Genomic DNA, 21,292 nt, shown 5'->3' with positions numbered 1-21,292 from the left:
ACTACCAACCTGTGCCTCAGTTTCCCCACCTATCCAGCAGGGATCCTAACACAGACCCACCTTTGTAAGTGCAGTACATCACATGTTGCTGGTTGCAAATAGAGCACGGGTTATTTGCTCATCAATTTAGTCTCTGAGTGTGTGGCAAACTCTCCCCCGAGAAGGCTAAGGAGGCCCTGGGACTTCTCTTGTTCGATACAGATGAATATTGTAAGTGTGAAACTTGTTCGTAGGAAAGAAACCATCTGCAAAATCAGGAAGGCTGTGAACAATTAGGAAATGCTAATTAAAGAAATCAACATCCACCTCCCCCACAAGTGATTTCAGACTGGAACAGGAGCCAAAAGAACTAGTCCCATAGATCAGAAGTGGGCAAACTACAGCCAGATCTTGTCCACTAGCCATTTTAATCCGGCCCTCGAGCTCTCGCTGGGGAGCAGGGTCTGGGGCTTGCTCTGCTCCGGTGCTCCAGCCAGGCAGCAGGGTCAGGGGCCGTGCCACGTGGCTCCCGGAAGCAGTGGCCTTGCCCCCCTCCAGCACTGCAGCTGGGCAGCAGGGTTGGGCCGTACCACAGGCTCCCGGAAGTAGTGGCATGCCCCAGCCTCTGGCTCCTATGCATAAGACATAGGTGGGTAAACTTTTTGAGCCGAGGGCTACATTCTGGTGGGGAAATTGTATGCAGGGCCAGGGCGGGGGGTTGGGGTGTGGGAGGAAGTATGGGGTGTGGGAGAGGGTGCAGTGTGCAGGAAGGGGCTCAAGGCAAGGGGTTGGGGCAGAGGAAGGGTGTGGGGTGTATGAGGGGGCTCAGGGAAGGGAGTTGGGGTGCAGGAGGGGAGCAGAGTGCAGGAGGGGGCTCAGGGCAGGGGTGCAGGAGGGGTGTGGGGTGTGGCAGGAGGTTGGGGTACACGGGTGCAGGTGCAGCAGGGAGCTTTGGGCAGGGGGTTGGGGTGCAGGGCATATGAGGAGGCTGAAGGCAGGGAGTTGGGGGGCAGGGTGCAGGTGGGGTTCAGGCTCTGGGCTGGCACTGCTTACCTAAAGCGGCTCCAGGGTGGCAGCGGCACATACCAGGCCCAGGGCAGGCTCCCTTCATGTCTGCCCTGGCCTCCCCACCATGCCGCTCCAGGAAGCGCTGCAGCCCCTGTGGGGGGATGGGGGTGCTGGAGGGCTCCACGTGCACTGCCCTTGCCGCGCCTCCAGGTACCTCCCCTGAAGCTCCCATTTGCCGTGGTTCCCCATTCCCAGCCAATGGGAGCTGTTGGGGGCCGTGCCTGGAAGCAAGGGCAACGCCCGAAGCCTTCTGTCCCTCCGCCCGGGGGCTGCAGGGACATGGAGCCGGCCGCTTCTGAGAGTAGTGTGGGGCCCATGGCGCCACCCATTGGCTGGATCCAAAGAATTGATGGGCTGGATCTGGCCCACAGGCTGTAATTTGCCCACCCCTGTCATAGGAGCACCTTGGGGCCTCAGGTCTGCACACTGCCCCTACCCCAAGTGCCATCCCTGCAGCTCGATTGACTGGGAACCTCAGCCAATAGGAGCTGCAGGGGTGGTGTCTGCGGATGGGGCAGTGTGCAGAGCCAGCTGGCCGCACCTCCGCATAGGAGTCAGAGAAGGGACGTGTTTGCTGCTTCTGGGAGCCGCTTGAGGTAAGCGCCGCCAAAAGCCTGCACGCTTGAGCCTCTCCCTGCACTCCAACCCCCTGCCCTAGCCCTGATTCCCCTCCTGCCCTTCGAACACCTTGATCCCAGCCCAGAGCACCCTCCTGCACCCCAAAGCCCTCATCCCCAACCCCACCCCAGAGCCTGCATCCCCTGCCAGAGTCTGCACCCCTTTCCACATCCCAACCCCCTGCCCCATCCCTGATCCCCCTCCCACTCTCCGAACCCTGTGGTCCTAGTCCAGAATACCCTCTTATACCCCAAACTCCTCAGCCCTACCCCAGAGCCCTCCCCCCGAGCCAGAGCCCTCACCCACACCTTGAACACTTCATTTCTGGCCCCACCCTGGAGCCCCCACCCCCAACCAGAGCCCTCACTCCCTCCCACACCCCCAACCCCCATTTTGTGAGCATTCGTGGCCCGCCATACAATTTCTGTTCCCAGATGTGGCCCTCAGGCAATAGAGTTTGCCCACCCCTGCCACAGCTAGAGAACCTCATTTAAATTTCATTTGTTTTCTATTTTTCTTTAACTTAAAAAGATCCTGGTTTGTATCCAGCCAGTTGTGAACAGTCTGAGTAAATGTCATCTCTCCTCTTTCAGGGGCTGCTCCCTTAGAGTTATAACAACAGATACACCAACAGTTCTCTAGCTGGCCACAGGGTCTTCCAGAGTAGACCTGCACGTCACCTCCCAAAACGCTTCCTTCTTTATCTCCTATACCAGGCCTGCACAACTCGTAAAGCAGCGATGGCCACATTACTCCAAAGAAAACAGCTGAGGGCCGAACCCTCCCGGCCCCACGGACCCCGCCCCCCCGCGAGACCTCCCAGCCCGGCGGAAACACCCCGCCCCAGCACCGCCCAACCCTGCAGAAACAAACCCTCCTTCCCCAGCGCCGCCCCACCAAAACAGCTGTGGGCCAAAAAGGAAGGTTAGGGGTGGGGAGGTGATACTTGATTTTAAATCAACCAGGGGCTCCCAGCTGAAGGGGTGGCTGGGAGCCCTCAGGGTCAGATTAAAGGGCCCAGGGCTCCGGCAGCTGGGGGAACCCGGAGCTTTGTGGGGCTGGGGCAGGGATTTAAAGGGTCCAGAGCTCCTGCTGCTGAGGGGAACCCGAGCCCTTGAAATCCCAGCCCCAGCCCATCCGCTGGAGCCGCGGCCGGGATTCAAAGGGCTCTGGGCTGCCTGCAGCTGTGGGGAGCCCTGAACCCGTTTAATCCCAGCTGCGGCCAGGAATCTCTGCGGGCTGGGATTTAAAGGGCTCTGGGTTCCCTGCCACTGCCAGCAGCCCAGAGCCCTGTGAATCCTGGCCGCGGCTGAGATTTAAAGAGCTCTGGGCTCGCCACGGCTGCGGGCAGCGCAGAGCCTTTTGAATCCCGGCTGCGGCTGGGATTTAAAGGGCTCTGGGCTCCCTGCCGCTGCGGGCAGCTCAGAGCCTTTTGAATTCTGGCCGCGGCTGGGATTTAAAGGGCTCTGGGCTACCCGCCGCTGTGGGCAGCCCAGAGCCCTATGAATCCCGGCAGCGACTGGGATTTAAAGAGCTCTGGGCTCCCCGCCACTGCTGGCAGCCCAGAGCCATATGAATCCCGACAGCGACTGGGATTTAAAGGGCTCTGGGCTCCCCGCCGCTGTGGGCAGCCCAGAACCCTATGAATTGTGGCCGCGGCTGGGATTTAAAGGGCTCTGGGCTCCCCGTCACTGCTGGCAGCCCAGAGCCGTAGGAATCCCGGCCTTGGCTGGGATTTAAAGGGCTCTGGGCTCCCCGCCGCTGTGGGCAGCCCAGATCCCTATGAATCCCGGCCACGGCTGAGATTTAAAGAGCTCTGGGCTCCCCACCGCTGCAGGCAGCCCAGAGCCCTATGAATCCCAGCCGCGGCTGAGATTTAAAGAGCTCTGGGCTCCCCACCGCTGCAGGCAGCCCAGAGCCCTATGAATCCCAGCCGCGGCTGAGATTTAAAGAGCGCTGGGCTCCCCACCGCTGCGGGCAGCTCAGAGGCTTTTGAATCTTGGCCGTGGCTGAGATTTAAACAGCTCTGGGCTCCCCGTGGCTGCAGGCAGCTCAGAGCCTTTTGAATCCCGGCCGGGGGCCGCACAGTGAGCCTTCACGGGCTGCATGCGGCCCGCGGGCCGTATGTTGTGCAGGTCTGTCCTACACAAATCCTTCAACCCAGCCTCCTTCCTGCATAGCATCTGTCAATTCCCAGGGCTCCAGTAGATCCTCCTCCTACTGGTGCACTGGCTTCCTGAGGAAACCCTCCCAGTGCTCAGCCCGGTCTGGTTTCTCCCTCCTCGCAGAGTGCAGCACAGGTGAAAGGAGGCCGGGCCTATGATGGGAAGGGAATTGGATGGGCCTGGCCTGGGGCAGCAGCCCTCTGATTTTTATCTCCCTTGTCTAATCTCTCTGCTCCATGTGTCCTTGGTCAATGGCTCCTCCCCGGCTTGGCCTCCTCAAGCTGAGTGTTGCTGTGCAGCCTGCAGCTTCCATGACTCAGAGACTGCAAGGGAGCAACTGGCAAAGACTCCTTGATGGTACAGAGCAGTGAGTGTTTAGAGCATGGTTTAGAGTGGAGGCTTCCTTGGAGGTTTGCTGCCAGGGCTTTGGAGCTGTGCTCCGGCTCCACTCCAGCTCCAGGCAAAAACCTGCAGCTCTGCTGCTCCGCACTCCAGTTCGGGCTCCGCTCCAAAGCCCTGTTTGCTGCTATTCTTATCTTCTTGAGGCCCCGGTGTGCGGCACATGGTGAGAGACAGGTCCTGCCCCAAAACTGCCCAACCTAACTCGTCAAGACACACACGATGTGAGAAAGGCAGGAGTATCGGTCCCACTCCACAGCTCCAGACTGACCGACAAGCCCACGATCACACACGGAGTCTGGCAGAGCAGGGAATTGACCCCAGGTCTCCTCGTTCCTTAGCCACGAGACCGGCCTGGCTCTCAGGAGAGTGGAAAGCAGTTGTGGTTCCCATGTGTTCATGGGGCTGCACATTCCTTGTGTGAGGGCGAATTCCTGCCTTTTATGAGATACCCCCTGACCCATGGGGAATAGGGGGACGGTCCCTTCAGCCTGGCTCAGCTTCCTGCAGGGGGAGCTGCAGGGACCTACTTCCTCCATGTTCTCAGAGGTGCTCCACTCAGCAGCAGCCCTGGGAAAAGACTACTGAGGTCTAATGCTGCTGTGCCCTCTCCGCTACAGTCTCTGGGCACCTTACTCTGAACGCCAGCCTTAGGGGAGCATTTGAGGTGCCACCCTCCCTGGCAGCAACTCGAGGGCTCAGCCTCCAGCGTGTCCTACCCTCCCAGCCAGGGCAGTGACAGATACACCTTGGCTCTTCCTCCTGGGGGACGTGGGGAGCCAAGCAGTCCCCTCCCATTGGAGGTACACTGATGGGGCCGTGGGGACATGCTCCTGCCTTACAGTATGCTTGTGTTTACAGAACAAGGTCAACTTTGTGGACGACAGTTTTCACCCAGGGCCCAAGGCGGTGGGGTTCCCTGACGGGGACAGCGTGCAGCAGAGGGTGAAACTGTGGCTGCGACCCCACGAAATCAACTGTAGCATCTCCAAGGACTGGTTAGTCAAGTGGTCAGTGTTCCGGACACCCCGGCCCTCAGACATTCTGCAGGGACTCCTGGGAAACTGCTGGTAAGGGGCTGGGAGCGCTCCAGCCGCACCAACCTTCTCTTGTGTTCACACAAACACCCCTGTGCCAGTTGCCATCCCTCATCCCATCATGGACCCCAGTCCCCTTCATCTACCCCCTCCATCCACTGCTATCCCAATCCCTAGTGTGCCCTCGCCCCTCATTATAGAGCCAAAGTCTCCTCTCCTATTTTGTGTCTGCATCCACGGATGAACTCCTGAGTCCCATTCCTGATCTCCTGCTGGACCAGTTCAGAGAGGGCCCCGGGGATCTGTCCCACTCCCTCGTGGTCCCTGCCCCTCTGCAGTGGCTGCATGTGCATGGCTCTAATTTGACTTGGGCATGGCCAGGCAGGATAAGAACCAAGGTCCTTCCCACCCAGTGTCCTGTTTTACAGTGGCCAGTCTGGAGGTTTATATGCTGAGGGAAGAACCCCACAGTAGTAGATGTGGGATAATTTGCCTCATCCTGCTACTTAATAGCTAGCAATTGGCTCAGACCCTGAAGCACAAGGTTTAACGTCCCTTCCAGAATGGTTGCTGCTGAGCACTTGGCATGTTCTGGGCCCATCTACATGCCTGCCCCCTTGCCTTGGCAGAGAGTGGTTGAGATAGCTCAGAAAGCCAGCTCTGTCTCTGGTCTCTGGAGCTGCCTTGTCTCTTTCCTCTCTGCAGCCCATGGGGAGCGTAAGGCAAAGTTTTTTGGGTGTTGACTGTAGTTGGAGGGCACTCCCTGCTGGCAGTGCCAGGCTGTGTACGTGCATATGCTTAGCCAACCTGGACACCATTCTGCTATTCTTCCCGAAGGCAGAAAGCATGAAAAGGGCTAATCCATTGGTCAGGGCCAGTGCCCAAAACACTCCTTGCCCCATGGGGCTGGATACAGCACAGGGGCCAAGCGTGCTGCAGCTGGAGTCCCTGGCAAAGCTCGCTGGGCTGGACTGGGCTGGGATGGCACCTCGCCCACCCCAGCCAGATTTCAGGTACCCTGGGGTTGGGGAGTCCTGCAGCTGAGTGAGAAGGCAGGAATCCAGCTGGAGGGACCTTTCCGTTCCAGGGGCCCAGCTAGGCTGGTAGGATCCGAGGGCACATCTAGCCAGATCCTGGCTCCTCTGCAGAGCAGGTGCAGGAATATCGCCGAGGTGAATGTTCTCTTCCCCCCTCCCACACCAGACCCTGTGCCCCCTCTCAGCTCAAGGCTGTCTCTCCATACCAATGCCGCAGACATGCCTCCCCCAGCATGGTTCCAGAGGCCTCTTGTCTGGTCTCTCCCCAGGTTCTTGAGTGCCCTGGCAGTGCTGGCAGAGCGACCTGAGCTGGTGGAGAAGGTGATGATCACGCGGACCATGTGCCCGGAGGGAGCCTATCAGGTGCGGCTTTGCAAAGATGGCACGTGGACCACGGTGCTGGTGGATGACATGCTGCCCTGTGACGAATGTGGCTACCTCCTCTTCTCTCAGGTCAGCGCCCCCTCCTCCTTCCTTGGCAGACATTGGCCACCAGGCGGCTGACAGGAGGGGTTGATGTTCCATGGACGAGGGGTTTTGGAGCTCTGATGGGCCTGCTCTGGGACAGAGAGCGAGGCGCCAGGACATGTAGATCAAAATCACAGGGCTAGGGCGTTGCTGATCATAGTCCACCCTGTGCCTTGCCGCTGGCTGTGGAGTGGGTAATGGGGAACAGTCACTGCTTCACAGCCTGCTGTGGGCTGAGTTTCACCCTTTATTACAGTAGCTGTAGGCGGCGCCTGCATTAGGCTGCCAAGCTCGCTCCATTGCAGCCTCCCTGAGTCTCACATGCATGTAACTTGCTGAGTTTCCTTCCTCCCTTCTCCACTTACAGACTATTCTGTTTTTTAAGCTTGAGCCGTTTTCGAGCCTTGGGATGGGAGCAAAGAGGGCCACAGTTTGAAGGAGGGCAGGGCCCCTTTCTCAGTGAGGACTGCCTCCATTAACCTTTGCTTGGTTTGAGGGGGACGTTAGACATAAACACACTCTGAGCAATTGTCAGATCGCTTCTGGGCATGCTCAGCTGGCATCTGCTCGGATTGTGACTGATTAAAAAAGGTTCGGCCCCTTTGGGACATCACAGCCTGTTCTCTCTGCCCAGTCTGACAGGCCCAGGGGCTGCTTGCTGGGCTTGTTTGCATGAAGGAGATTGGAAGTGTCCTTTCTGAAACTCAGACCGGAAAATCCTCCGGACAAACCGCACTGCCTCAGTGTCAGACACCTGACAAAATCAGGGGCATAGAAAGCAGTGTGGGTCTCTGCTAGGCTGGCAGCTTTCTGCAAATCCTCAGCATTCATTTCAAAATCAAAACAACCGTGGGCTGGATTTCTGCAGGCATATGTTCCAACGCCCACGTGAGTGCACTGAGATCTATCGGAAAGGCAAGGCACCATTAAAGGGGAACTAAAAAGGAGAGGGATAGATCTGTGCCCAGCTTGTGCCTCCTCATGAAGCACAGAGAAGACTGGATAAGAATTACATTTATATATTTTCAAAATAAAGTGTGTTTTTATTTTACCTTAGAAATATCAGAAACTATTAAGTCAGGCCTTCCCTGAGGTTTCTGGAGGTTTCCTTGCAGGTCTTGCATGTGGATTGAACTTTCTTTGGTCTTGGGTGGAGGAGCAGAATTGAATCTTTAAGAAAAGGAATTTTTCTCTTAGATGTTTTGTAGGTTTTGGGGTTAAATGCGATAACCAATGTGAACCAAAAGCCTGAGTTTTAAAAAGTCAAAATAAGAGCGGCATCAGGGCCCACTTGTGTAGGATCTCAAGCGGAGATAAATAACATTTTGGGGGCTCAAGGAGAAGGGACTTTTAAAAACAAAACACGAAAGCACTTTCAGGCTTTCTTTATAGACGTAAAGAAGCCTCATTCTTCTCCCCTGTCTTGGAAGGTCCCACCCCAGTCACCTTCTCCTGGAATGTCACCTGTCAGTCACAAAATGTCACACAATGTGGCTAATCAGAGGGTGTGCTTCATCTGTTTATCTCAAAGCACTTTCCCACGGTTCCTGCAGCACCGTGTTAGCTCAGCCAGGTTGCATGTAGGCGGTATTTTCCGTTGCTTTTTGAAATGTGTAACTTAACATCTAGCCCCAACAAGAGACATGCCAGATATCGCCGCAGTCACTGCTGTCATCTGCTCCTCCTCCTCTGTTTTTTTTTGTCTCCATAGGCTGTAAGTTCCTTGGGTGGGGAGCTGCCGGGTGTTTGCAAAATGCCTCGCTCATCTAACAAAGCGCATGCAATAGGGTTATTTTTTATGTGAATTGTGGTAGTGTCAGGAGACCCAGGCATAGACCAGGACCCCACTGTGCTAGGCGCTGCACAATAAATCATACAGGCTGTGCCTTGTGGTTAGTGCTGATGGAACCTTTGCAGATGTCTAGTTGTATTCATGCAGTCTTTGCATTTATTTATGAATATATAATCAATGCCACAGCTTAGCACCAGTAACAATGCCACAGCCTAGCACCATAACAAAGCAATTTCAGGGTACGCTCCTCCTGCAAAGCAGCCTCTGTCTAATTACTTCTCCCCATTGTCCCTGCGCTGCAGGGGAGAGAAGTTTGCTGTTGTGTCTCTGACATCTCTGAGCTGTCATCCATTTGTCCTTGAAGCAATCTCTTCTTTACCTTGTGTGAAATGTAACTGGTTCCATCTGTAAGTGCTCTGTAGTCAGCCTAATCCATGGGGCTGGGTTGGGGGGCGGGGGGTGTGTGTGAATCCAGGCATTCAGGACTCATTTGAAATCCCCTTTTCTTATTAAACATTCCTAAATCCAGATTTACTGGGAAGTGAGGCCATTAGCCTGTGTTTGAAAACCTATCCCAATACATCTCTGCACCACATTTTCAATGAAGTCTTCACAGCCTCTTGGGTCAACTCCAGCATGTGGGTGGGGGAAGTGACGCCATGGGAACAAGATGCTGGTCAGATAATGCCGCGTGATCTTTGCAGGGTGGGGTCAAGGAGACCGGAGGGGGGGGGGGGGGGAACTTTTGCACAAAGGTCCTGGCTTGCATGAGTGTGTGAGTGTGACTCTGTAGCTGGCCCCATACCTCTAAGTGGTTGTAACCCTTGGTTCTTTCCCTTTCTCAGGCCCAGAGGAAGCAGCTGTGGGTAGCCCTCATTGAGAAGGCTCTGGCCAAGCTGCATGGTTCGTACTTTGCCCTTCAAGCGGGGCGCGCCATCGAAGGCCTGGCTACACTAACCGGCGCCCCCTGCGAGAGCCTGATGCTGCAGGTCAGCTCCACTAACCCTCGTGAGGAGCCCATTGACACTGACCTCATCTGGGCCAAAATGCTGAGTTCTAAGGAGGCTGGGTAAGATGAGGCGGGAGGGGTTCATGTTCAGCTGTCAGGAGCATAGAGTTGTAGAAGAGAGGCTAGAGCGGCAGCTCTCATTCATAGAGAGCACGGAAGGAGGCTAGAGTGTCAACCCAGAATGCAACCTGCCCCACTTGGCAGCCCTGATAAATTTTGGAAGCAGGGCCCTGGGCATAGTGCTAGGAAGTGACTTTCGCCTTGTTCGTTTCTGTACAGAAAATCCAACCCTGATGAGCTTCCCTCCCATGGTTATCCCCAGGCTGGGTTGGATTTTAATGGCTGATTGTTAACCTGATGATTCATTTGATATTTTTGCTTTGCTTGAGTTTTGTTTTCCAATCTTCTATATTATTAAGACCCCATCTCTGCATATTCCCCCATTGGGGCGTAACGTTGCTGTGAGAAGTGAAACCGGATCTGTGAGACTAGAAGAAGGCAGGGTTCATTTGGATCTGCAATGAAGGGCGTTGGGAGATGCAGGGAGAAGGGAGGGAAGTTAGGGTCCTGGATGGCAGTTGGAAACTGGTGATATTTCTCTCTGGCAGGAGAGGTTGGAGCTGGGATAGCTAAACAGACCATATGCGATGCCCAGGGTTCTGCTGCACAGTTCATCAGCTGTCCTTTTCTTTAATGGTGTAATGCCACCTGGAGAGACTACAGATTCCAGCATGCAATGCTTCTCTGTGCCTGAAGTAGGGTGCCCAGTGGAAGCTCTAGAGTGCAGCACACAGTGGTCTATAGCCTGCTCCAAGCAGACTGGAGTGCTGTGTGCCAGGCCATTGGTCTCAGCAGGGGTCATCTCCATGGAGTGGCTGCAGTCTGTTCTGCTGTATGCCTGGCATGGGCAACCCTAGCCCTAGGCATTGCCAATGAGGCCCTGGGCTGGGGCAAAGTACGGGGAGACCTGGGGGTTGTGGGGTGAATAGAGAGAGAATGTTCCCGAGAGCGGAATGTGTGGCTGGCACCGGGCCGCCTGTCACTGAACCAGGGGAGCTCCTCTTGGTGTTCGAGAATGATTGTCCCTGGCTCCGTGCCCTTATGTGGAGGGGGAGGCCCAGCTCCCAGCCTCTCCTCCCATCCCTGTCAATGCCACACGGCGCGGCGCCAATCTCCTCTGTTCTCCTCCCTGCCCATTGCAGGTTTCTGATGGGCGCCTCCTGTGGCGGGGGCAACATGAAGGTGGATGACGCAGCTTACGAGAGCATGGGCCTTCGCCCGCGGCATGCCTACTCAATACTGGACGTGCGGGACGTGCAGGGCTACAGGTGAGCCGGGCCACAGTGCACAGGGTGTCGTGCTGCCAGCCCCCTCTGTGCTTGGGTGGTGAGGGGAGGCGCAGGGTGAGCAGCACAGAGAAATTGTTCAGCCCCCTGCGCCTGCCCAGGGGCTGCTGAGACAGAGCCTTGCTCTAGCTGGGTTCATGGTGTCAGCATAGGGCTAAGCTGAAATCCTGGGGGAAAGGGAGAGGGTGTGTCACGTGGTTGAGGATGGGGGTGTTGGGTTAAGGGACTGTCTGTGCTTAATGGCCCCCCTGCAGGCCTTGGCCCCAAGGGGACCCCAGGATTCCCAATAACAAACAGTGGCCAAGTCCCCCCAGTGGAATCCCTTGCTCTGTCCCTTGGTGTCACACAAACTGGTTTATGCCTTGGGGTGCTGCTGTGCTGTAGGCTGGCTCCCCCGGCATCCTTGCCTGCTGTATGCTGGGTGGCCCTGATCTCGCTGGACTAGCCATCCCCAATCTTTACTGGCCGGCGGGGAGGGAGCTGCAGAGAGAGGTTCCCTGCCTGCCCCCCTGATTTTGTCTGTTTGTCTGGTACAAACAGGCCAGCCTCCAGCTGTGGCTGTAAGGGCCTTGGGGTGGGTCTGCCACCTCCTCATCCTCACTGGCAGTGATACTGGGCTTACGGGAGCGGTGGGGGCATGCTATGGGAGACCTGCTTTCAAAGCTAGCTCAGCGGGCTCAGTTTGGGATCTCTTTAATGGCTTGCCTACATCACACCACTCTGCCGCTCAGTCCTGTCGTGCAAGTGGCCTCTGCTGAGTGCAGCGTAAGGACGGTATTTGGGTTGCGGCAGATACTGGATGGAGGGGCACTGGCAGAGGTCTAGGGGGCCCAGGGCTGGGACAGCAGGCAGGGGGCTGTGGCTCTGAACTGAGGTGCACTTGCAGGGTAGAGCTGTGCTGGGAGCCCAGAAGTAGGGTAGTGGCAGAGTGAGGACAGGAGGTTGCACAGCCCCTGCCTGCACTAGGCCTGGGTCAGGCCATGCTTTCAGTCCCCTGATTTTGGGGACGCCGTGCTTTTGTGCTGGCTCAGCCCCGGGGGGGTGGAGGGGGAAGAGTCTCGGGAGATGAAAACTGTCTAGTGGGTTGTAGCTGACGAGTGCAGTAGCTGTGCCCTTCGCCCAGCACTGCTGTGATTCTGGGGGCTGTTCCCTCTGCCCCATCAGGCTCCTGCGGCTCCGGAACCCCTGGGGTCGCTTTTCCTGGAATGGCAGCTGGTCCGATGAGTGGCCCCACTGGCCAGTGCACTTGCGTCATGATCTGATGCCCCATGGGAGCAGTGAGGGTGTCTTCTGGATGGAGTATGGCGACTTCATCAGGTAAACCAAACAGAGGACTCCCTGCATGCCAGCGCTTGGGGGCTACACTGGGTCCCCCTCACCCTACTGGGCTCCGAATTGCTGGTCTCGTCGTTATCTATTATAGAATAGGAGACAGGAGCTGGGCAGCTGCCCTCTGGGCTTGTCCTGCTTCCCCTGGGACTGAATCTAGCGAGAGCCCCAGATCCCAACAACTCTGGGTTCAGATCAGACTCTGCTGCCACCTGCACTGAGAGTCCAGCTTCAGAAAAAGCCAAGCTAGGCAGAGCTTGGCTGAGTGGCAGCTGAGGGTGGGAGGATACCAAGGTTTGTGTGGGGATGAGGGAGGTGGCTTAAAGGGAGGGAGAACGGGCAACAGGATAAAATTACAAAAGGGAAAATTTAGCCCCTAAATCAGGAAAAAACTGGCTGCTCTTGAGCTCTCTCAGAGCTTCTCGAGGGGCGTGGGGGAAGCTGTCACTTGGGACAGGACACAGCTCTGGAGAAATCCTGAGGGCTGAATCCTGCCCTGCCCCTGGGCTCCCGTGTAGTCCACGGCAAGGCAAGCCCAGAACCTATGGCGAGGACCCCTGGGATCCCATGGCAGCCTGGGGCCGAGGCTCACGAGCATGGGTAGCTGGGCACGAGGTCAGACGTGGACAGATACACAGACTGCATTAAAATGCCCCATTGAGAGTCGGCAGTAAATGCTCTAGGGGCTGGGAGGTCTCTGAGCTAAGACAGTCCTCGTTAGCCCCTCTGGCCAGGGCAGGGCAGCGGGTCGACCCCTGTGGCAGGAGTCTGTGTTGGCTCCCGCCCGCGATCCGAGTGGGTCCAGTATGTGGCGCAGGGTCAGACCTGGCCAGTGTTGGGATGGGGAGGTCCTGCCGGTCTCCTGCCGGATGTGCTGCTGGCAATTCGTGGGCCCAGGCCATTGGTGTGTGCCACTTTAGAGGAGACTTAAACCCAAGTGCCTGGTTGTTTGTGGGTCTTCAGGGGCCCAGGAGCAGCACTGGCTGGTTGTGCCCACATCCCCAGTCCCCTGTCAAGCATGGTGCTTTGGTGCCACCTAGTGGTGATCGGCGTACAAGTGCCGTCTCTTGAAGGGGGGATCCTCTCCCTATAAAACGCCTCTAGCCCCTCACGATCCTTTGAGGCTCTTAGGTGTCAGGCAGGGGCTGTGCTAGTTTGGGGAAGAGCCATTTAATCCCCCACCACCCCCAGTGCTGCTCTCTTTTGTTTCTGCCCCTCCCTCCCTCTTTCCCACCCACTCCTTGCCTCTTCCAACAGGAATGCCAGGGGCTGGGGAGCCTGGGCTAGGTCTCCATGGGCAATCCCTGTAGCACCCCCTGCTGGGCAGCACAGCCGCCCAGGGCCACCCCACTAGGCTCTGGCTCCAGCCTGCGAGCTGTGCAAGGAGAGTGGCTGGGCATGCGGGTGTGCTGGCTGGGTCGAGTCTGGCCTGGCCCCTGCTCACTTGGAAGCCCCTCTCCATTGCAGAGGACGTGGATCGTGCCACACTGACCCATCCCCGGTTTGGCTCCTGTCCGTGGGTAGCCATCTGCATCCTCCTGGGAGATGCTCTGTTGCCCGGCGGTGGGGAGGGTGAGGCTGGATCCACTCACCAAGGCCCTGGTGCAGCCTCGGTTTGCAAGCCCCAGTCCAGCCATGGCTGCCGTTGCCTGGAACTGATGCCCGCTTTGGCCCCACTCCTGGCAGATACTTTGACTCGGTGGATATCTGCAAGCTCCACTCAGACTGGCACGAGGTTCGGGTGCAGGGGACCTTCCCCAACAAGGCCAGTGGACCCGTGACAGTGACCTCGCTGACGGTGCTGGAGCGTGCTGCGCTGGAGTTTGCCCTCTTCCAAGAGGGCAGCAGGTGAGGCAGGGAAACCAGGTTTGGCACTTGGGCATGGAGCAATGCCTTGGATCTAGTTCAGAGAAGCAGTGCAGGAGGGAACGGGTCTGGGAGCCGGGAATCTGAGGTTCCATTCTCAGCTCTGCCCCTCGCCCCTGGATGACCACGGGCAAGTCACTGCCATGCTCTGGGCCTCCGTTTCCCCACTGTAAATGGGGATAATAATCCTGCCCTGCCATTAACATTTGCAAAGCGCTTTGGGATCCTTGTTCAAGTGGTGCTGGTGACAGGCCAGCTGTGGTTATTCCCTGACTGTCCAAAGCAGCCTGGGCTGGGAATTGCCCCGATTGGCATTTCCCCCAGCAATCTCCCAGCCTCCCTCCTGGGGCTGGCCTGGGAAGGTGGCTCTGCTGTGATGCCTCGGTGGTGCTTACTGCGGATGAGAAGAGGGCTTGGCAGGAAGCGCTCTGCCCCATCTGCTGGCTGCAGGTGTAAAGCCCTGACTCGGTGCAGGAGACACGCGAAGGGGAAAGATCACCAAGATCTGCCCGGGGTTTTATTGTAATCCACTGATACCAGCACCCAGGACATGTCTACCTCTGCCTGAGCAGCATGCAAGCAGGAAGGGTTTGTGTCAGGCGAAGGGCATCCAGGCCAGCAGGGGGAGCCTTTCTTGGGTACACTATTGCCCCCTGTAGCCCTACCCTGTATTACAGAGCTAAGCCTGCAAAGCACGCCAGCTGCTGCTAGGAGGCACTTCTGCCATGCTTTCCCCAGGCCCAGCTGGTGGATCTGCTCCGCTTGACCTGTCCTGCTCATGGCACCACAGCTCACTTTGGCAGTAAAGCCATATCCCCTGGTTAGAGCCTCCCCATCCAGGGTGGGTAGGGACATGGCTGGCGCAGTCCTGACTTCTCCCCCCCCCACCCCACCCCTGGCAGGCGCTCCGACACGGTGGACAGCCACTTGGTGGACCTGTGCATCATGGTGTTCCGCGCCACCTTCAGCAGCGGGAACAAGCTGAGCCTGGGCCGGCTGGTGGCCCACAGCAAACGGGCGGTGAAGAAGTTTGTGAACTGTGATGTCATGCTGGAGCCGGGCGAGTACGCTGTCGTGTGCTGTGCCTTCAACCACTGGAATGCCCCGCTGCCGGGCACGTCCTCTGGCCAGGGTGAGGCCCCAGGTGTGCTTCCGGCTTGGCACACCAGCCCGCAGAGCGTGCCCTGCAGGAAGGTCTGTGGGGCCGGCTGCATTGCCACCTCGCTCCTGTGCTGCAGGCCGGGCGTGGAGGAGCAGTGGTATCTCCCCCTGGCTTCTCCCCTTGGCTGGGCATGTCCCTGCAGCCTGCCCTGAGGGGCTGTGGGGTGGGGGGGTTGGAGAGGGAAGGCAGCTTGGCGACAGTCCAGGTCCTAGTCTCTCCAGCACTGTGTCCCATTTCCGTTTCATGAGACACAGGCGATCTCCTGCGATCTCATTGGGGAAAGAGGGCCACCGTCAGCACAGCTCACCCTGCCCTTCCCCAGCCTGGTCCCTCCAGGCACAGAGTTCCCTCTGCCAGGCTGAGTGCCCAGTGTCAGCTCTGCCAGTCCTCTGCCTCCTAGGAGCTTCCGCAAAGCCAGTTGTGCCAATAGTTGGCTAGTGAGTCACCTGCAATCACTGCAGACTGACTCAAGAATTCCTGTCTTCGGGAATCCGGACTCCTGGGTCCTGTTCCAGGCACTATCTGACTTGGGCCAGTAACAGCACCGCCCTGTGTCTCAGTTTCCCCTGTCCGGGGGTGACTGAGGCCTGTCCCAAGGGGGCTGGGATGTTGGTGGAGCTCGGCGAGGTGCAGGTGAAGGGAACAGGGTGACCTGGGCACTGTCCTGTCCCAAGCAGCAGGAGCTGAACTAGAATCTGATGGAGGAGCTGGACACAGGGGGAAGCATGGGCAGTATGGCGGGGGCCCTGATGGCCTGGTGCACCCCCTCATTGAACCATCTTTGTCTCTCCAGCCTCCAGCCCCTCTGCTGACAGCTCCAGCTACATCCTGGCCATCTACAGCTCCCGCCTGGTGATGGTGGAGCAGGTCGAGGCACAACCCACCACGCTGGCCGACGCCATCATCCTGCTGACCGAGAACAAGGGCGAGCGGCACGAGGTGGGTGCGGGGCCTGGCTGAGTCCCAAGCTGTTGGCTGATGGGTTGGTACACACGGGCTCCGTCTGCGCTGCAGCCTCCCAGCCCGGGGAGAGGGACGCACGCTAGTGGGCTGGAGCAAGCGCACTACAAATAGCTGAGTGGACATTGCCGCTCCAGCTGGCACTCTGCTCGCTCACCCTAGTTTACTGCTGCCCCCAGCTGATGGCTCTTGCTTGTGGCTGGAAGGGGTCTCCCCTTTGCTGCAGGTTCTCTGTCCCTCTCCCACAGGAAGCCCGACTCCGCTCAGTCGTATGCCCTGACCTCTGAGGGCCAGATTTCCCTGCCAGGCAGGTAGGGCGGGCAGTGCCTGGCTGGCGGATCCTGCAGGCACCCTGCTTGGGGTGCATGGGGGTGTGAATGGGCTGGAGAGCAGTCCCTGGAGAGCAGGGAGGGCAGGGGATAGGGACACAGGGCATCCCTGTGCCTGAAGGATCATCCCTCCCTCCCGTGGATGCTGAGTTGGGTAAATACTGGTTATGCATAGCAAAGGCAGGTGCCTTGGATAGCTTGGGGTGAGCAGGAGAGGCCGACAGCTCCCTCTGGTTGGCAGGGTTCTTGTTGTGACAGCAGGCACCAGGCACGGACTCTGTGGTTCTGGCGCGGGGGCTGGGAGATGCCTGCTCGTCTAACCCTGCTGGTTGTCCCGGCAGGGCCGTGAGGGGATGACCTGCTACTACTTGACACATGGCTGGGCAGGGCTGATCGTGGTGGTGGAGAACCGGCACCCCAAGTCCTACCTGCATGTCCAGTGCGACTGCACAGACAGCTTCAACGTGGTGTCCACACGGGGCAGCCTGAAAACCCAGGACAGTGTGCCACCCCTGCACAGGTGAGGGGCACCCCACCGGGGCGAAGGGCACCTCAGGGAATGCCAGTAATGAAGCTGCCGTGTGACGGGGCATGGCCTGGCAAGAGGATCTGGTGCCCCCAGCCCGACCACAGAGACCCCCATGGGGCACGGGCTAGGGAGGGAATCCGGTGCCAGGTGGCTGGGGCATGGGCTAGCGAGGGAGCTTAGCTACTGGCCAAGCCCCATGGCCCTAGCAAGGCCCTGCATGAGGGAGCCCCACATAGGAGCATGTATCTCTCAGTAGCTGCACCCATGGGCTGAGAGCAGGCTCTGGCTGCACCCTCACTGACCCCTCTCCCCCTGCAGACAGGTGCTGGTGATCCTCTCCCAGCTGGAAGGCAACGCTGGCTTCTCCATCACCCACCGCCTGGTGCACCGCAAAGCCGCCCAGGCCTTCCTCAACGACTGGATGGCAACGAAAGGGACCCACAACCCGCCGCTCACCCCTGAGGTGGCAGGGCTGCACGGGCCCCGGCCGCTATGACAACCAGCCCAGCCCTCCCTTCCCCTCTCCTGCTTCTGCCTTCTCGCTTTAACCAAGGCCTTGGCCCCGGCTGCTTCGGGCTGCTTCCTGACCCGGCGGTGCTGAGCCACCAGGGGGCAGAGCCACAGCATCCTGCCAAGCACCTTTCCCTCAGGGCTGGGGATCCCCCTCCCGCTCCCCTCCCTGCCTCCGCACAACCCCCTTCCGCCAACGCATGCACTTTACAGGGAGCCAGCCGGGGCGGGGGCAGTCTCAGGATCCTGGCCCTTCCCCTGCTCCTCCAGCGCATGCGCTTGGTCTGGAGGAATGGCCACCAATTGCCAGGGCAGCTGGGAGCCTTGGCCAGGCTGGGGGAGGAGAACGGGGGCAGGGAGGCAGGTTCCTTCCAAACCCTACGGCCACTCAGGACTCTGCTCCCCCCACTAGCGTCAGGCACCTGATGCTGGAAAAAACAATATACCTCTGACTGACGTCTGTCCGTCTGTGTGTGCTCCCTTCTGCCCGCCTGGCACTGTGGGGCCCAGCTCCGGGAGTGCCCGCTTGGATGCTGTGGAAGTAGGGCTGCAGCAAACTGGTTGGGGCCCAGTGGAGCCGGCCGTGGGCCCTGCCTTGTCCTGTCGGCTATTTGCCAGCAAAAGAGAATTGAGAGCCAGTGTGAGACCAAGCTCGTGGCAAGGACAGAGGCCGCCAGGGGGCCAGCCCAGCCGAAGTGTGCTCGCATGGGTTGTTGGGAAGATGTTGCTGCTTTAAATGGCCATGGTTGCATGGAATCTCCTCAGCCCGGCCTGGCCTGGGACGCTGACATCTCTGCCTCCAGCTGCGTCTCATGCCAGCGGCTTGACAGGAGGCAGATGGTGAAGATCAGGGAGAGGAAGATCAGGCTGGGAATTTACATGACCTACAAATCTGGTAAAAGTTGCTGGTCAGTGTCCCCACCTCTGATCTCTGTGCCTCCAAACCAACTCTGGGTAAAGCCTTATGTCCCAGAGGTTTCTGGGAGTGGTAGTTTTTTGTCCCATGGTCTGCAGGGGGGTGTTTGTCCAAATTTCACCAGGGCAAAGAACAGTGTTTGGAGGCAGCGCCCTCCTGCAGTGGGCAGAACGTGGCTGCTTGGAGCTGCTTTTTCCCCTAGGAGTAGGGGTGGTGATTTCATTTGAAAAGCAGCTGTTAGCGTTTTACAAAGCATCTTTTACCAAAATGGAGTGAAACGGCCCTTTTTGCGCTGCGTTGTGAGACACAGGGCATGTGTGGGATTCCAGCCCCCACGCTCTGTGTGTGCAAGGAACACACGTGTACTATGCAGTACTGGCCGTGGGGAGCAGGGTTAGGAGAGAAGCCATGAGCCATGCTGGAGAACCGTCCCCTGGCACTGACAGTCCAGCCTTCCCCAGTGCGCCTCTCAACCCCTGGCACCACTGCCCCAGCTTGGGGTGCTGGCCCAGGCGCATAGGGAGGCCACCTAAAGATGGCCTGACTACAGGCTGAGAGGCCTGATCTTGGCCTTCTCTGCACCAGGGAAGCAAACAGAGCTGCCACTTCACAAACAATTGAGCTTGACTGATGGTTCAGTGCAGCACGTGGCTGGGCCCAGGTGAAAGGCACAGCTGCAGCGGGGATTCTCCAGGGCTGTCAGTGTATGGGGTAGGTACAGCATAGCAGGTACACCAGCCAGCACTGGGGTTCGGTCACAGGCTGGGGGCTGAGCAGACTCGCGCCCCTCCTCCATTGTTTGAAAGTTTTGCCATGCACTGATTTTTATTTTTTTAAATGATCATTGCTTTGAACGGCCAATCAAATGCTAGCTGGCTTAGGCAGGGAATCCCTGCCCCCCAGATGCCCCACTCTGCAGGGGACCCAGAGCTGCTGGTGGGGCACGGGGTTCTGCCCAGGCACCTTGTGGGGTTTGCAGGGCAGAGGGAGCAGGGGCTGAGGGTCATGTCCAGAGCAGAGGCAGCGAGTCCGGAACTGCAGCAATCGCCTTGTGTGGTAGACGTCGTGAGGCCCGTTGGAGAGCGTGTGACCGTGCAGTCCCTGGCGCCATTGGGCTCTAGCAGGAGATCCGTGCTCATGGCTGATTAGCGAGGTGAGCCCTAGCCCCCCGGGCTGCCACCTCTGCGTGGGGGATTCTGAGCTAGCCGGGTCCCGCTGCAGGTGAATCCACTCGGCTTTGTGCAGAGTGTGACTCCCCCAGCCCAGCGAAGCCTCTTCCCATAGCAGGCCCTTTGGGAAAATCCCAGGGCGGTTTTAACGCTGGTTTTAAGCTTTGCACTAATCTTCCCCCAAAGGCTCCTGGGAAATATTCTGTTTTTTTAGTGAGGGGGGATAATGCTCAGACAGAATCAGTCCTGGAGCCACCCATTTCATTTACGTGCCCTTATGAACATCCTGAAACAGGCACTCGGTCCTTAGGCAGACAGGCCTCTGGTCAGATTCTCCAGCACAGGTAGGCCTGAGGCCTGCACAGGTAGCTTGCCAGGCTGTCCCCTCTGAGCAGCCATCTCACCCTGAGAGATCAGCTGTGCAGTAGAGACCCAGACTGGGGCCAGGCTGGCGTTCTGCTGGGCACCAAGGGGGTTGGCAGTGCCAAGGCTTATTTTGACCCCACGTTTTCCGTTTCCCCTCTAGCCTGTGAGCGTGGGACACTTCTCTCCTCCCTTCTGTTATGGTCTGCACTGTGATCCTTGGGAAGGAGGGAGTTGGGAATGGGGGATCCCTGCTGCGGGGGATATTGCCTCTTCATGTGCGCTGCCTCTCAGACCCTGCTGGCCGCCAATGGCAGGGTGCAGCTGAGCCAAGCTCTGTTATTTGTAGTTTTTATTCGTTGAACAATCTGTTCTGTCCTTTCCTCCTTTGGACGATTCCGTCTTTTCCTTTTCTCGCTCTCTCTCTTGTCTTTTCTCTCTCTGAGCTGTGAATATTTTTAACCCTGTAAATACTATCTAGCTCTTATGAAACACAGGCTATTTTATCAATTGTAAATCAGATCTGTAATCCCTGTATGATACAAATTATCCATGGGTGGTTTTCAAACTCAGGTTCCAATGGACCAAATAAAGTTTTGTTTTTTAATTAAGCCCCTTGTTTACTCTATGTTGTTATTTGTGTAGGTCATTTTCAGTCATACACTTGGAAGCCCACGCTGGGAAGCAGGGTTTGCTATGTTTCATGCAAGAACAATGAAACTGAAAGTTCAAAACTAAGAGGAAATGACTTCACACGATGCACAGTTAACCTGTGGAACTCGTTGCCACAGGATGTCACAGAGGCCAATAACCTAGCAAGATTCAAAGAGGGACTGGACACATCTAGGGATAACATGAGTATCTAGAGCTGTTATAGTAAACATTAAAAACTAAACAAGAGTTTGGGGAGGAAATATAAATACAAATGCTTCAGGACACAATTCAAACTCTCCATAATGGGGGTCAGGAGGAAACTTTCCCTGAGGGTTTGTTATCCCATAACTGCTACTGCAGTTTCTCCTGTCTTCCTCTAAAGCTAGTACTGAGGCTGGATGCTGGTGTAGATGGACCCTTGGTCTGAGTTGTTCTGGCAGTTCCTACAATTCACCAATTTTATGGTTCTTCCTCAAATTTTCCAAATCCTGTGAACTCTGAACTTTAGTTGATAAATTCATGGCCGGCTGGGATGGCACAGTGATGTGGCTGGGTGGGTATGGTGCTGACCTGGGAAGCAGGAGAGG

At 57.5% G+C, this 21,292-nt stretch overlaps 1 protein-coding gene across 5 annotated transcripts in view; it reads left to right on the top strand.

The window, feature by feature from the left end:
- The window catches only part of CAPN15 (calpain 15), an 88,373-nt gene extending 67,711 nt beyond the window's left edge, over positions 1 to 20,662 (top strand). For all 5 annotated transcript variants that reach the window (XM_032799346.2, XM_032799342.2, XM_075069370.1 and 2 more), the window contains 10 exons: positions 5,091 to 5,299; positions 6,573 to 6,756; positions 9,409 to 9,632; positions 10,775 to 10,900; positions 12,083 to 12,235; positions 13,934 to 14,095; positions 15,016 to 15,245; positions 16,069 to 16,214; positions 16,906 to 17,084; positions 17,412 to 20,662. In XM_032799346.2, coding sequence (XP_032655237.1) covers positions 5,091 to 5,299; positions 6,573 to 6,756; positions 9,409 to 9,632; positions 10,775 to 10,900; positions 12,083 to 12,235; positions 13,934 to 14,095; positions 15,016 to 15,245; positions 16,069 to 16,214; positions 16,906 to 17,084; positions 17,412 to 17,589 — 1,791 coding nt within the window. In that variant the 3' untranslated portion in view covers positions 17,590 to 20,662. The remainder of the gene's footprint in view (positions 1 to 5,090; positions 5,300 to 6,572; positions 6,757 to 9,408; positions 9,633 to 10,774; positions 10,901 to 12,082; positions 12,236 to 13,933; positions 14,096 to 15,015; positions 15,246 to 16,068; positions 16,215 to 16,905; positions 17,085 to 17,411) is intronic.
- The last annotated feature ends 630 nt before the right edge of the window (positions 20,663 to 21,292 follow it).

This window comes from Chelonoidis abingdonii, chromosome 9 (genome assembly GCF_003597395.2).
Source record: "Chelonoidis abingdonii isolate Lonesome George chromosome 9, CheloAbing_2.0, whole genome shotgun sequence".
NCBI lineage: Eukaryota > Metazoa > Chordata > Testudines > Testudinidae > Chelonoidis > Chelonoidis abingdonii.
This window is presented reverse-complemented; position numbering and strand designations above follow the sequence as displayed.